Here is a 17,371-nt window from a genome sequence, read left to right on the forward strand (position 1 = left end):
TATTCGAAGATTTGTTTTTATACGCCCACATTTTCATGTGGACGTATTATGCCGTGGCGTCTGGACGTCTGTCCGTCCGTCCACAATTTGTTTGTGGACACTCTACAGGTCACAATTCTTATCCGATTTTAAGAAACTTGAAATATAGATGTATCTCCAAAAGATCTCGGCTGCTTTCGATATTGGCATGTATCGGATCGAAACTTCATGGATTATGGCCCCTGTTTGTACGAAAAATCACGTTTTTGGCTTGTGGACCCTATAGAGGTCACAATTTTTATCCGATTTTGTTGAATCTTGAAATGTAAGTTAATAACCCAAAGATCTCGGTTCCTTTCGATATTCGCGCATATCGGACCGTAACTTCCTGAATTATGGCCCCTGATTGTACGAAAAATCACGTTTTTAGCTTGTGGACCCAATAGAGGTCATAATTTTTATCCAATTTAAAAAAACGTATTATTATATCACCGTTACACCATAAGGACGAGTGAGTTCCAATTTCGTAAAACCCGGCCTAAAATTGACAGACAAAATTGCCATCGTTCGTTCGTTCGTTCTCAAATAGCGTAAAAATATGGTATATCAAGGTTGTGGACCCTATAGAGGTTACAATTTTTATCCGATTTTGTTGAAACTTGAAATGTAAGTTTATAACCCAAAGATCTAGGTTCCTTTCGATATTCGCGCATATCGGACCGTAACTACCTGAATTATGGCCCCTGATTGTACGAAAAATCGCGTTTTTAGCTTGTGGACCCTATAAGTTCATAATTTTTATCCGATTTAAAAAAACCTATTATTATATCACTGTTACACCCTAAGGACGACTGAGTTTGAATTTCGTGAAAATCGGCCCAAAATTGACAGACAAAATGGCTGCCCTTCGTTCTCAAATCGCGTAAAAATTGGGTATTTCAAGGTTGTGGACCCTATAGGCCTATAGGTCAAAATTTTTATCCGATTTTGTTGAAACTTGAAATGTAAGTTTATAACCCAAAGATCTCGGTTCCTTTCGATATTTGCGCATATCGGACCGTAACTTCATGAATTATGGCCCCTGATTGTACGAAAAATTGCGTTTTTAGCTTGTGGACCCTATAGAGGTCATAATTTTTATCTGATTTAAAAAAACATATTATTATACCACCGTTAAAACCCAAGGACGACTGAGTTCGAATTTCATGAAAATCGGATCAAAAATGACAGACAAAATGGCCGCCCTTCATTCTCAAATAGCGTAAAAACATGGTACATGTATATCAAGGTTGTGGACCCTATAGAGGTCACAATTTTTATCTCATTTTGTTGAAATTTAAAATATAAGTTAATAACCCAAAGATCTTGGTTCCTTTCGATATTCGCGCATATTGGAACGTAACTTCCTGAATTATGGCCCCTGATTGTACGAAAAATCGGCCCCTGATTGTACGAAAAATCAGCCCCAAACTGACAGACAAAATGGCCGACCCTCGTTCTCAAATAGCTTAAAAATATGGTATATCAAGGTTGTGGACCCTATAGAGGTCACAATTTTTATCCAATTTTGTTGAAACTTGAAATGTAAGTTTATAACCCAAAGATTTCGGTTCCTTTCAATATTTGCGCATATCGAATTGTAATTTCCTGAATTATGGCCCTTGATTGCAGGAAAAATCACTTTCTTTTTAGCTTGTTCTCTATCCATCTCTCGAAAATGTGGGCGTATTCTGCCTGGCAGCCGCTGGTTAAAAAAAATATAAGTCGTGCTGGCTTGTTTTGACCATATCCCATTTATATCATCTGCAGAGGATGCCAAATTTTCAATTCATCATATCTTTCTAAATACTGCATGGAGCTGAACCATGTTTGGACTGATATTCCTTTTAGCAAGCTATTAAAAATCCCTCAAACGATTATCAGTAACTTTAAGAGAATGAAATACTTCGTATCCTACAAAACCATGCCAGTGAATAAAGTCGTTGGGTTGAAGACTATTATAGCACATGTGCTGCTTTGTCTCAAAAGGGGGTCTGCAGCAATTGTTTGGTTAGAGAAAGTCCAGGGTACAAATTGGTAGTCCATAAAGATCCCTTGGAAGTTGGAATATGAAGAAGAGCAGGCAGAAGGTTTCCTCTTCACAGTGCACATGTAACCATCAAAATGAAAATCATGTCAGTCTCAAAATGACCAAAGTACAGCTTAGTTTGTTTACAGTGAGTAACAGCCATAGTTACAAAATGCGAGATGCATAATATATTCAAACCAATTCATCTATCAAAGGATTGCTTCAAATCCATCTCAAAACATTTTTATCGAAAGTAAACTACCCCATTATCCAAGAATCTATTTTAAGAAACCTTGTTTTTCATGTGACTTGATTGAAGGAGAATCCATTATCAGCTTGTATGTGTTGTATTTGGATTATTCTTTGCCAAAAAAACTTTTTCCACCATTTAATTGTCGAGTCTAATGGATATTTAAGCCTTGATATTCTTACAGATCAACACATAAGAAGGGCTCCTTACCTCAATCGAAAAGATAAACTGTCATTGAGGGACACCCATGTATTTTTGTTCTCTATATTTAACCTTAAATCTGGTATGTTGGGGTTTAAAGAGGTACTTTGATTTAATACAACAACAAAAATTACACAAATATAGCATTTATCATATTTATTAGTAAATGTACCAGTATTAGTTTGCTGGCATATAATTAGGATCAAGATAATTATAATCTCCAGGCATAAATCTCATATAATCGGCATCTAATACTGGTTCTCTTGTAGATGTATCAATGGCTTGAAGCTTGTGACTTGAATTGTGACTTGAAGACTCATAATAACTGTAACAACAAGCCAACAGTGAGGCTGATGTCCCCCACCGAAATCCCAAAATAAATAGATGACATATATTAATTAATCGTGCACATTTATTTTTTTCAAAAGTATCAAGCAATTTAACTGATTATCAACTATACACTAAGTTGCATCACTCTCTATCAGATAGAATCAAGATTATCCTGTCCCAATGCATCGACCAATGAAATCGATAAACTCTGCTTAACTTTAGCTAGCAATGTTAATCATTGAACTCAGTCACGGCATTCACCTAACCAGTCTTAAGACCAATTAGAAATCAGTCAGATTTCTTCAAGTTTGGGAATGTGACCTCAAAGATTTGTTGAAGAGAATCCTGTCATCAATCTCTCAAAGACAATAAATTGTCGCCCAATTATTATCTATTCAGATGGTGTATTGTATAAGTGTCATATTACACTGCTCTATATTTAGAATGTAAAACTAAAGCTAGATGGGTTTGGAATCGGATTCTATGAGATTTGAATTAGAGAATAAGAAAAACTAATCAAATTAAACATAGAAATAAACAAATTTAATAACAATTTAATGTAATAAAAAAAATTTGATTCATAAGTTTATTAATTAGATGTAATATCTACTGCAGCTTGTCTAAGCCAGGGTATAAAATATCTTAAATTATTTTACTCATATACTTTGACATTGACCAATTTGATGTTAACCAATTAAATGATTTTGGAACTTTTTCCTGTGGAGATTAATATTCATGAGTAAAACAAGGGTTGTTGAGCACATTACGATTGTATAACTTTTGCCAATTATATATTTATTTCTATAGAAAGGGTTCAATATCGAAATAGTAATGGCCTATTGAGCCATCGTACAATACTATTTACGAACTTATCAATTATCATTAAAAGAAAATTTGATCCAAAATTATCTATGTTGGTGCAAAAATATGAACATTTACTGATTATTTACTTACAGGGAAAAGGTCACCCCAAAACAATCTACATGTATTTGTTATTTAGAGCTAAATCGCTAATATTTAGGACCTAGAAATTGACACAAATGGTTCGCAACACAAATTGATAATGTAATATGAATGTACATAAACTGATTTAGTATTTATTGCGCATGCTCTCCAGATAGGAATATGACATAACCGTTTGAATGACTTGTGGAATATGTCTAGCCTCGTCCTTCGAGTCCCTTGTTACAAATGGCGCTGAAAGGCATTCGTGAACCAATGGTAAAATGTTTATTTTGTCTTACAATTTTATGGAAGCCTATAACTACCATTCATAATTTCTACTTTTCGTCCCTTCAAAACACGAAAGTCGAAAAGTGACCTTGAAAGTAGAGACTACATCAACTTCCGAGGCGAAAAGGCGACAGTAAGACAGCAAGCCAAAATCATAGGTCGCTAATATTGCCATCAATACTAGACTTTATCATAAAGACTATTTTGTTAACGCGAATTGCTTGTATCCAAATGTGACCTGGTTAATTGAGACTGCAACAACTTCCGTGGCGAAATCCGACAGTACGACAGCCAGCCAAAATGATAGGTCGCTAATAGCGCGTTGTGTTTATTTCCTAAATTCTACTTTTCGAGTTGCATTATGGCTTGGTATGCGTGTTGATGCCTTCTTACTCACATCAATAAATACAAAAATATGACTAACACGAAAGTCAACAAGACGGTACAAAAGCCAAAACGCATCTCGAAAATAAGAACTTAGTATAAAACGAGGGGCGCTATCATCGCAGTGTATTAGTTCTTAATTTCCTATTTTCGAGTTCATTGTGGCTGTATAGCGTGCTGTCGCTATACTTCTACTTTTTCGACTTTTTGACTTTCGTGTTTTAAAGAGACGAAAAGTAGAGATTATGAACGGTAGTTATAGGCTTCTATACAATTTGGATATCATAAGCATAGGCCTATCTTTTCCCGGTAAAATCACAACTTCAACGTTCATTTAAATTGACAAATAATTTGTGTTTTCAATGTCGGAAGACTGCGGATGATATTGAGTTAAAGACTTAGCTACTTTGATATACAGTGTGAATTTGAAAAAAGTGGTTGCCATGCAAGAGACGCCCACATTTCGCAAGAGATGGACAGAGAACAAGCCTATCTTTTCCCGGTAAAATCACAACTTCAACGTTCATTTAAATTGACAAATAATTTGTGTTTTCAATGTCGGAAGACTGCGGATGATATTGAGTTAAAGAGTTAGCTACTTTGATATACAGTGTGAATTTGAAAAAAGTGGTCGCCATGCAAGAGACACCCACATTTCGCAAGAGATGGACAGAGAACAAGCCTATCTTTTCCCGGTAAAATGAACTTCAACGTTCATTTAAATTGACAAATACAGGGATCACGTAGCTAAGTGGGTAAGGCGCTGGCTCGCTAGCCTGGAGGTCGGGTGTTCGATCCCTGCATTGGCCAAGAAAGTTCATCCAGATTTTCCGGCGTGGTTCCCCCTTGTCAGTGATGCAGGACGGAGGGCCGGACAAGGACAGCTGTCTAGTCATTCGGATGAGACGAAAAACTGAGGTCCCGTGTACACATTTGCGTGCACATAAAAGATCCCTTGACAGTTGGAATTCGATATAAGAGTAGGCCGTAGTGCCGCTGTCCGGGCAAAATTTCCTTCATAGCACACTGTATGGCGTATGCTCGTCTTCATTAGCCCAGTTCAAGCAAAACAGTAGGACGTTAAACCCCATTTCATTTCATTTCAAATTGACAAATAATTCGTGTTTTCAATGCCGGAAGACTGCGGATGATATTGAGTTAAAGACGCTACTTTGATATACAGTGTGAATTTGAACCAGCGGCTGCCAGGCAGGATACGCCCACATTTTCGACAGATGGATAGAAAACAAGCTAAAACGAAAGTGATTTTTCCTACAATCAAGGGCCATAATTCAGGAAATTACAATTCGATATGCGCAAATATTGAAAGGAACCAAGATCTGTGAGTTATAAACTTACATTTCAAGTTTCAACAAAATCGGATAAAAATTGTGACCTCTATAGGGTCCACAACTTTGATATACCATATTTTTACGCAATTTGAGAACGAGGGGCAGCCATATTCACGAAATTTGAACTCAGTCGTCCTTAGGGTGTAACTGTGATATAATAATACGTTTTTTTAAATCGGATAAAAAATTATGACCTCTATAGGGTCCACAAGCTAAAAACGCGATTTTTCGTACCATCAGGGGCCATAATTCAGTAAGTTACGGTCCGATATGCGCGAATATCGAAAGGAACCAAGATCTTTGGGTTATAAAGTTACATTTCAAGTTTCAACAAAATCGGATAAAAATTGTAACCTCTGATATACCATATTTTTATGCTATTTGAGAACGAAGGGCTGCCATTTTATCTGTCAGTTTTGGGCTGATTTTCACGAAATTCGAACTCAGTCGTCCTTAGGGTATAACGGTGATATAATAATATGATTTTTTAAATCGGATAATAATTATGACCTCTATAGGGTCCACAAGCTAAAAATGTGATTTTTCGTACGATCAGGGGCCATAATACAGGAAGTTACGGCCCGATATGCGCGAGATCTTTGGGTTATAAACTTACATTTCAAGTTTCAACAAAATTGGATAAAAATTGTGACCTCTATAGGGTCCACAACCTTGATATACCATAATTTTACGCTATTTGAGAACGAACGGCGGCCATTTTGTCTGTCAGTTTTGGGCCGATTTTCACGAAATGTGAACTCAACCGTCCTTAGGGTGTAACGGTGATATAATAAAAAGTTTTTTTAAATCGGATAAAAATTATGACCTCTATAGGGTCCACAAGCCAAAAAACGCGTTATTGCGTAAAATCAGGGGCCATAATTCATGAAGTTACGGTCAGATATGCCCGAATATCGAAAGGAACCGAGATCTTTGTGTTATAAACTTACATTTCAAGTTTCAACAAAATCGGATAAAAATTGTGACCTGTATAGGGTCCACAACCTTGATATACCATATTTTTACACTATATGAGAACGAAGGACGGCCATTTTGTCTGTCAGTTTTGGGCCGATTTTCACGAAATTCAAACTCAGCCGTCCTTAGGGTGTAACAGTGATATATTAACACGTTTTTTTAAATCGGATAAAAATTATGTCCTCTATAGGGTCCACAAGCCAAAAAACGCGTTTTTGCGTAAAATCAGGGGCCATAATTCATGAAGTTACAGTCCGATATGCGCGAATATCGAAAGGAACCGAGATCTTTGTGTTATAAACTTACATTTCAAGTTTCAACAAAATCGGATAAAAATTGTGACCTCTATAGGGTCCACAACCTTGATATACCATATTTTTACGCTATTTGAGAACGAAGGGCAGCCATTTTGTCTGTCAGTTTTGGGCCGATTTTCACGAAATTCAAACTCAGCCATCCTTAGGGTATAACGGTGATATAATAATATGATTTTTTAAATCGGATAATAATTATGACCTCTATAGGGTCCACAAGCTAAAAATGTGATTTTTCGTACGATCAGGGGCCATAATACAGGAAGTTACGGCCCGATATCCGCGAATATCGAAAGGAACCGAGATCTTTGGGTTATAAACTTACATTTCAAGTTTCAACAAAATCGGATAAAAATTGTGACCTCTATAGGGTCCACAACCTTGATATACCATAATTTTACGCTATTTGAGAACGAACGGCGGCCATTTTGTCTGTCAGTTTTGGGCCGATTTTCACGAAATGTGAACTCAACCGTCCTTAGGGTGTAACGGTGATATAATAAAAAGTTTTTTTAAATCGGATAAAAATTATGACCTCTATAGGGTCCACAAGCCAAAAAACGCGTTATTGCGTAAAATCAGGGGCCATAATTCATGAAGTTACGGTCAGATATGCCCGAATATCGAAAGGAACCGAGATCTTTGTGTTATAAACTTACATTTCAAGTTTCATCAAAATCGGATAAAAATTGTGACCTGTATAGGGTCCACAACCTTGATATACCATATTTTTACACTATTTGAGAACGAAGGACGGCCATTTTGTCTGTCAGTTTTGGGCCGATTTTCACGAAATTCAAACTCAGCCGTCCTTAGGGTGTAACGGTGATATATTAACACGTTTTTTTAAATCGGATAAAAATTATGTCCTCTATAGGGTCCACAAGCCAAAAAACGCGTTTTTACGTATAATCAGGGGTCATAATTCAGGAAGTTATGGTCCGATATGCGCGAATATCGAAAGGAACCGAGATCTTTGGGTTATAAACTTACATTTCAAATAAACTTACATTTCAAGTTTCAACAAAATCGGATAAAAATTGTGACCTCTAAAGTGTTCACAAGCCAAAAACGTGATTTTTCGTACAACCAGGGGCCATAATCCATGAAGTTACGGTCCGATATATGCCAATATCGAAAGGAATCGAGATCTTAGGGTGATAAACCTATATTTTAAGTTTCATTGAAATCGGATAAAAATTGTGACCTGTAGACTGTTCACAAACAATTGTGGACGTCCGGATGGACGGACGGACGGGGGCGACGACAATATACGTCCACATGAAAATGTGGGCGTATAAAAATCTCATTTTATTTTTATATAAAGTCAAGGCATTGACCTAATAAACACCTACACCAAGTTTGAACATTCTAGCTCAATTAGAATGAGAGTTATTGTGTTCCAAAGTCTTGACCAATCAAATTGCTTATCGCTCTGCTTACCCCGAGCAGAAAATTGTCATTATTGAACTGAGTCCAGGAATTGATGTAATAAAACTATACACCAAAGTTCATCACTCACACTCAATTAAAACTAAAGTTATTGTGTCCCAAAGCATCAACCAATCAAATTGCTTATCTCTGCTTACCCTAAGCATAAAATTCTCATCTTCGAAGTTCATCAAAGCATTCACCTAGTAATAATTAGTAATAACACCTATGCCAAGTGTGAACATTCTAGCTTAATTAGAATGAGAGTTATTGTGTTCCAAAGTCTTGACCAATCAAATTGCTAATTGCTCTTCTTACCCTGAGCAGCAAATGCTCATTATCAAACTCAGTCAAGGTATTGATGTAATAAAACTATACACCAAATTTCATCACTCTCACATAATTAGAACTAAAGTTATTGTGGCCCAAAGTATCAATCAATCAGATTGCTTATCTCTGCTTACCTTAAGCAGACAATGTTTATCATCGAACTAGATCAAGGCATTCACGTATTGAACGCCTACACCAAGTTTGAACATTCTACCTCAATTAGAAGGAGAGTTACTGTGTTCCAAAATCTCTGCCAATCAAATTGCTTATCGCTCCGCTTACCCTGAGCAGAAAGGGCTCATTATCGAACTAAGTCAAGGTATTGATGTAATGAAACCATACACCAAGTTTCATCACTCTCACTTAATTATAACCAAGCAGAAAATTCTCATCTTTGAACTCCATCATGGCATTCACCTTATAACACCTACCCCAATTAAGTGTGAACATTCTAGCTCAATTAGAATGAGAGTTACAGTAGAATCTGTATGAGCAGCCACTCCTATTCAGCGACATCTCCTTGTAAGCGGTCACGATAAATTCCCCCCGTAGAAATTCTGTTGTTTCATCTCTTTATTCAACGGTCACTCCTCTAACGCGGCCAGCGGTCACTATTTTACTAATAAATTCAACAAAACATAGCCCATTCAACGGCCATTGTTGAATGATATCATCTTGTCGTTCTTTGTAACACCCCCGCTAATCCCGTGAGTAGTAGTTAATTAACTGGACCCCCACTGATCAGGTAAAAAGAAATGTAAAAATAACAATCAACCCGGGATTATATGTTAATTAATCTTTTGTTTTATTAAACGACTAACCTGATCATTGTTTTCACGCGTAACGACACATTATTTGATACTGATTGAATAAAATAAAAGTACCGAGTTTTGTCACGATCATCTAGTATCTCTCTTAGCGCCTCCTATAATATTACATACAGAGTTACACCCCCTGTAAATAGGTCATGAAATTAGCGATGTTTTTTTTGTCCATGTGCTTTTTTGATAAAATAAAATGAATTCATCGATTTTCTTCACAAAAATGGATAAATATTATGGAATGCATCACAGTGGTAGACAGTAGTATCGAAGGTTGGTACAAAATGACAAGTTTACAGAAGTTATGTCCGAGATTTGAGTAAAGAATTTTCGTTCGGCGCAAGATTCAGTGACGGTCAAATTTACCGCTTCCAATGCATTCAAGCGATATATTTTATTTATGTCAGCACAAAAAGCACCAAGATTTTATGAAAAGGCCACTCCCGTTAAGTTATGTCCGAGATTTGAGTAAAGAATTTTCGTTCGGCGCAAGATTCAGCGACGGCCAAATTTACGGCTTCCAAGCGTAATATTTAATTTAATATTTATGTCAGCACAAAAAGCAATGAAATTTTATTAAGAGGCCACTCCCGTTAAGCGGTCAGTTGTGAAAATTCCCTTGGGTGGCTGCTTAATGCAGATTCTACTGTATTGTGTTCCAAAGACTTGACCAATCAAATTGCTTATCGCTCTGCTTACCCTGAGCAGAAAATGATGTAATAAAACTATACAACAAATTTCATCTCTTTCACGTAATTAGAACTAAAGTTATCGTGTTCCAAAGCATAACTAATCAAACTGCTTATCTCTGCTTACCCTAAGCAGAAAAAGCTCATCTTCGAACGCCATCAAGGTATTGACCTAATAAACACCTATGTACACCAAGTTTGAACATTCTAGCTCAATTAGAAGGAGAGTTATTGTGTCCCAAAAAGTGTGACGGACAGACGAACCCATTTTAATAGTCCCCTGCTTTCTTCGAAAGGTGGGGGACAATAAACAACAAATACATTTACGGACAGTGCTTTATATCACGAGAGAACCTATAGTCTATTGCACTTATTAGGCCCCTCTAAATCTCCCACAACTAGAGAAAGATAAGAGTGTTTTAAATACAAGTTAGCAAAGTCGAGGATGATAAATACAAGAAAGGCTAATGACAGTGTCAAAAATATTATACTCCTTGGTCAGAGGCCGTAGGCACTGTGTATGGACATACAATTTAAGTCATTTAATAATGCGCCTAAAATCCCACTACATTTAAAGATAGGTTGCCAGGCAACAAAACATACGCCCATAGCAGCTGTATCGTCCGGGCAGACAACAAGAGTTGTCGCATATTTTTACTTTTTTCAGTAATGAAACATTTATGATACATTAAAATCTGATTAAGAGTAACAACTCATTAAGTAATTATCAGAAAACCATTAGAATTTGTTTGGTTTTTATAAAGTTCTGCCCCATGCTAACATTTAGTATACGAAACTTTTAACATCATTGATTTAGCTGTTCGATCAAGTCATAAAGATTCATTGAAAATCAATATACTTGATCGTCTCAAGACCTAAAACTCTGTGTATCAATCTGAAGTCAATCGGATGATAATTTTAGCCTCTAGAGTGTCCACAAGATTTTTCAAAGTGATCAAGGGCCATAACTCTGGCAGTAATTATTGGAAATCGCTGAAAATCAATAGGCTTCTTTGTCTCATGACCTTAAACACTGTGTATAAATTTAAAGTCAATCAGATATTAACTTTAGCCTCTCGAGGCGAGCGTCCAAAAGATTTTTCAAAGTGATCAAGGGCCATAACTCTGGCAGTATTTATTGGAAATTGCTGAAAATCTAAAGGCTTCTTTTTCTCATAACCTTAAACACTGTGTATAAATTTAAAATCAATAGAATATTAACTTTGACCTCTAGAGCGTCCACAAGATTTTTTGAAGTGATCAAGGGCCATAACTCAGGCAGTAATTATCGAAAATCGTTGAAAATCAATGGGCTTCTTCGTCTCATGACCTTAAACACTGTATATAAATTTAAAGTCAATCGGGTATTAACTTTGACGGGGCGACAACAATATACAACCACATTTCAATGTGGGCATATAAAAATGCTACGTGGTGCTGTAGATGGAAATTCCGGTCATCATTGCTTGTTTAATGACTAGACATCTGATGTAAAGTGTATCACATATTAAAATATTGTGTGCTAAAATATTATTAGGCCGCGGTTAATTAATTGTTTGTTTCTCATGACCCGCCCGCATGTCCGTTTTCATCCGTAATAATTACACACTTCCATAATTATTTGGTCAAATTTAGGGAGGTCACAAATTCGTCCTGCAAAATTTGTAAAACTATATTTGTTTGCCTTCAAATATTAACAATAAAATGACGCATTAAAATTGACTATTTATCGATAAACATGACACAGTAGGTGATAAGTAAAGTCTAGTAGGCTAGAACGTGAAAAAATATACGAAGTCCATTACGTGAAACCGGAAGTTAAAAAAGCTGTATCATATCTGTCATTCTGCAGCATTTTCTTTCACCGAAGACGACATACATACTTCATAAGGCACTTGTCAATTTTAATAAAATTCACGGAAAGATGTAAATGTCTTTAAATTAGTGCTAAAATATTTTATTTACGTCACTAGCACTCTGTGACCAACGGTTCCAAAACTGCTGCCATGAGATAGTCTCGATCATGAAGTAAGCCTACCGACTAATTGACACTACTTCACGGTATTTTATTAACCACAACACTCTATAAACACAGATTCAAAAGGATACAAAGATACTAATAAATGTGCATACTTTGATGAAGATAAACAAAATTATAAAAGTATTTATCAAGATGCCATTTGCCGATGGGGTCAAAGACAATTAACCTACAGGTTATTGGTACTATTTTCCTTCACGGTTAGAGAAACTAACATGTGTGTAATAAATTCTTTGGACTGACATGATCTAACTAATGTTGTATTCAAAAATCCAAAGATATGCTTTTAAATATTTATGTTAGAACAAATCATCAACCTGATTGGAACAGGTCATTTCGTAATCTTTCAAAGTAGGGTTGAAGTAAAAAATCTGTAAATAGGCGAACAGCCTTTCTAGATTTCTCTCAGCTACTAGTTTCGTTCTTATTCGAACTCTTCAGCTTAAATGAGGATGTGCGATGGCCCTCTATATATAGTGTCGGTGGGCACCGGAGCACATGTGACGTCACAGATGGACCAGAGTCGATCTTTGGCACCGGAGTCGATTATTCCGAAAAGTGTGCAAAGATATTCGGCTAAGAATTTGCCGTCATGATTATGCTTATTTGCATTGACTCAAGGGTCCTAACCCTTTTGAACTCTTAAGTTTAAAGTTTTCTAAACTAACGAGGGCTTAAAAATAACTCTATTAGGTTATGGGCGTGTATCAGTGATGGGATTTCAAAATTTTCGTTGTCGGACATTTTACCGAAAATAAAGGGGCATAACTCTTATTGATATATAAACAGACGGATTCATACCACAATTAAAAATCATGTGTCAACAAAATATTTAAATGCCGTACGTAATAACAATAGGTGAACCTCGCTATTTTTCATATTTAATTCCCGTACGGTAATCAAATATGTCAGTAACATTCCTTCAGCGTATGGCGTACGTGACTCATAGCACATAGCTTTATAGTAAGCACTGTCTTGTAACTGTAAGCAATTTTCGTTCGGCAATCGAACGTGTCAATCACTTGTCAACAAAATATTCAAATGTCGTACGTAATAAAAATAGGTGAACCTCGCTATTTTTCATATTTAATTCCCGTACGGTAATTAAATTTATCTCAGTAACATTCCTACAAACTCCTGCTTCGGCATCAAATTCACAATAATATGCATTACGTGTCTTTGTTTATACGGCAGCAAATGAATGCAGAACTTCCGGAATAAGAATCGTTTTCTTTACGTCAACAAAATATTCAAATCCGCGCGTAATTAAAATAGGAACACCTCGCTATTTTTCATATTTAATTCCCGTGTGGTGTTCAAATTTTTGTCAGTAATATTCCTATAAAATTACGTGTTTTCGTAATACGATAGAAGGAAAGTTTGCCGATCCGTAACTATTTAATTTAGCTTCCTTCAGCGTATGGCGTACATGACTCATAGCACATAGCTTCATCGTAAGCACTGCCTTGTAAGCGATTTTTGTTCGGCAATCGAGATCGCTTGAAAGTGCCACTGTTGATGTGAATTTCTATATGGAGCCTTAAAAGACGTAAAAGATATCGTAGCCAAAATGACTATCCATTGATTTGGTGTGTTATATACATGTACTCTAATGATATGTGACATCTAAGACTAGTTTATACATGCTGTGATTAAAATTCTAATCGCTCTTATTGGATTGATGAATAGCCCGACAAAGGAGAAGCAATGACATCTGTTTAAGATTAGATTGATGAATTGTCCGATAAAAGATTAAGCCAGTCAATCATGGCAGATTAAATAGTTAATCAAGGTGGGTGTATAGACAGTATAACACGATAAATACGTTAATCACTTAATCACCTAATCAATCCAGCCTATTATTAACGATAATCGGGTTGAGTGGTAGTTATACACTCAGTACAATATATTAATTTTGGAATTTTGAATATTATTCACCATATCTTGATGTCCAATTGCGCATATTCCCGGTCGGACAATTTTGGAAGTTCAGAAAATAGCGTCGGACATGTTCAGAATATACGGACAAAATCTCATCACTGCCGTGTATGCTCTAATTTTTTATTAGTTTTCGCCGTGGGGGTACCCCGACTAAATTAATTGCGAACTCGTTCCTGCTTTTCATATTCTGCCTTGAGTTAGGCTAAGAATTATGCTACTATTTCGCATACTTTGAAAAGTGGCTCTAGGAAAATCTTTCTTGAATTCAACAAGGAGCTCACAAGATTGATTTTGCATTTCGCGATTGAAACGTTGTAAAAATACCCAGTCTTCTTTACTGATGTTTGATTCTGCCAAATCATCGCGATTCAATGTGCGAAAAACTGGCCAGGCCTCTAATTCGAGACAAAGATCAACTCCTTCACAAAAAGCCTCCCAGTTACTCATGGTTGGAAATGGTATAGGACAAGGCGATCTGTCATATTTTACCTCTGTTGTTTCGGAGATATTGTCCGCAAATTCCACAGATGTACTTCATTTTCGAAGGTAGGAATAGTAGTGAACGTCCCTATTGTGACGTCACGGGATATCTCTACTTAGGCTAATTGATGGCAATTTGCCAGGTATTTTGAACAGAGTCTATGATATGTGTTCCAAAAATGGGGGTGCTCACGAGAGAAATAGCTAACAGAATTTTAAGAACATAGTACAAAGGGGGTCAGTGGGGAAAAAGAGTAAACAATAAAGTGGGGGACCGCTTGGGACTACATCTCACCGTTAATGCCATCCGGTGTGAATGTTTTTAAAGTGTGAATCCATTTGAATTCATTGGCTTTCCTTAGGGTATCGTTTTTGCCGTAAGGAAAGCCAATGAATTCAAATGGATTCACACTTTAAGAACATTCGCACCGGATGGCATTAACGATAAGATGTAGTCCCGAAGGGTTCCCCACTTTATTGTTTACTCTTTCAAAGTAGGGGAAATAAATGAAATACCAAGAATGAATAGACCTATTACATGTATTATGATGAAGTCTTCCGATGCCCGGCTATTTTGCAACATATTTTAATCTATAAAATTTTTATTAAATGTGAATAAATCGCAAACGCCAGTTACCGTTTGGTTTTCAATGACCAAGTAACCGACATTAGTTTATTGCTGAAATAGAAACAGCATTAAACTTAAAAATTTTAAATTCCATCTCAATAATTAATAATTACCTCATGTAGCATGTATATTTCACAAACACAGGTCATGAGAAACAAACAATTAATTAACCGCAGCCTTATTACCTATCAGCACAATAATCACAGAAATCTACAGCTTCTTCTGTTGGACAATCTGTACAGTGCCATCTGGTGCCAATAATAGGTTCACAGTCACATTTATCACACTATAATAACCATTAACAAAATATACAGTAATATACGTGGATTTTATATTGATACCAGGACATTATATTAATTATTTTGTACATAATCCAACAAGATACATATTGAACATAATGCAATTTACAATAAATAAGACCAGAGATTTCCTGACAGGACTAATACTTTTGTTTGATATATAATGTTTCTCAGTGGATTATTGTTGGGTAGGGTCCCCTTGATTTTTCCAGGGTGGGTGTGGTCGTGTCATACTTGGGGTAAATTAATTATTCTAGATGGCAGCCAAAAATGGCGAGAAAAATACAAAAAATCATTTTTCACCTTCACAGGTCGTGTAATATATCGCTTTATAGGTTTTCGGGGTCGCTGAACACGCATACGGGCATATTTTTAACATCCAGTCTATTCCGACAAAGATATTCAAAATGGCGGCGGAAGTACAAGAATTTCATATTTCGCGATACTAGGTCGTGTAATATATCGTTTTATATGTTTTGGGGGTCGCTTAATGCGAATTCGGACATCTTATCAACATAAGACCCATCATGAAGGCGGAAAATAAGGCGGAAAAGACTGGAAGAGTCCTCACTCCAACCGTAGTCTAGTGGACTTAAGTCTGGGCTAAAAAGCTACTTTTAATTCAAGGAAGGCTCGTTTCAGGCTCATCTTTACAGCTTCGTCTGTTGGAGGTAATGTCTCAAGTTTAGGAGCCTCTGCTTGATTTCTGCAAATTCTCGATTACCAGCTTGATACTTTTCGGCCCTGGACGAAACCGATCCACCAGACTTAAGTCCACTAGACAACGGCTGGGGTGAGAACTCTTCCAGTCTCCCAAAATTCACTAGTGCCCAGATTGGTACCAGATGGTACTAAGATGGTACCGGATGTTCTGATAAAAGTTATAAATGCCGGTGTTAATCTGAGCCGCTATGTCAAAGCGGCCGTTATGGCTGTACAAAAATCAGATTTATCATGTTCTGGTTTTTGTTCTTGTTCGAATTCAGACAAATGCTTCAATTCCGTCTCATTTGAGACTGGAACAGCTAGCTAGGATAGTGATGATGATGACGAAGACGATGATGAAGATGATACAATATGATACACTAATATTAATATTGCTTTGGTCATATGTTTTAAATATCATATCTTTTTGTTACTTATAGTTTTAGCTAAAATTGAAATTTCTGGAATGATTTATCATAAATCCAGCTGTGTGAACTTTGGGGGTTTTTTTGTTTTTTTTTTTATTTTCCGCCTTCATGATGGGTCTTATGTTGATAAGATGTCCGAATTCGCATTAAGCGACCCCCAAAACATATAAAACGATATATTACACGACCTAGTATCGCGAAATATGAAATTCTTGTACTTCCGCCGCCATTTTGAATATCTTTGTCGGAATAGACTGGATGTTAAAAATATGCCCGTATGCGTGTTCAGCGACCCCGAAAACCTATAAAACGATATATTACACGACTTGTGAAGATGAAAAATGATTTTTTGTATTTTTCCCGCCATGTTTGGCCGCCATCTTGAATAATTAATTTCCCCCAAGGGTGACACGACCACACCCACCCTGGAAAAAGTGGGTTCTCGGCACTGACGTCCGGACTATAATGGGAACTGACTATTGATAGATGGAT

At 36.5% G+C, this 17,371-nt stretch overlaps 1 protein-coding gene across 1 annotated transcript in view; it reads right to left on the reverse strand.

Moving 5' to 3' along the window:
* Positions 1-2,639: 2,639 nt before the first annotated feature.
* The window catches only part of LOC126809873 (ZZ-type zinc finger-containing protein 3), a gene marked incomplete at its 5' end in the record, with an annotated part of 30,104 nt that continues 15,372 nt past the window's right edge, over positions 2,640-17,371 (reverse strand). Inside the window, 2 exons of the mRNA XM_050534717.2 lie at positions 2,640-2,823; positions 15,633-15,733. Coding sequence (XP_050390674.2) covers positions 2,676-2,823; positions 15,633-15,733 — 249 coding nt within the window. The remainder of the gene's footprint in view (positions 2,824-15,632; positions 15,734-17,371) is intronic.

The sequence above is a fragment of the Patella vulgata genome, chromosome 1, assembly GCF_932274485.2.
Source record: "Patella vulgata chromosome 1, xgPatVulg1.2, whole genome shotgun sequence".
NCBI classification, from domain to species: Eukaryota; Metazoa; Mollusca; class Gastropoda; family Patellidae; genus Patella; species Patella vulgata.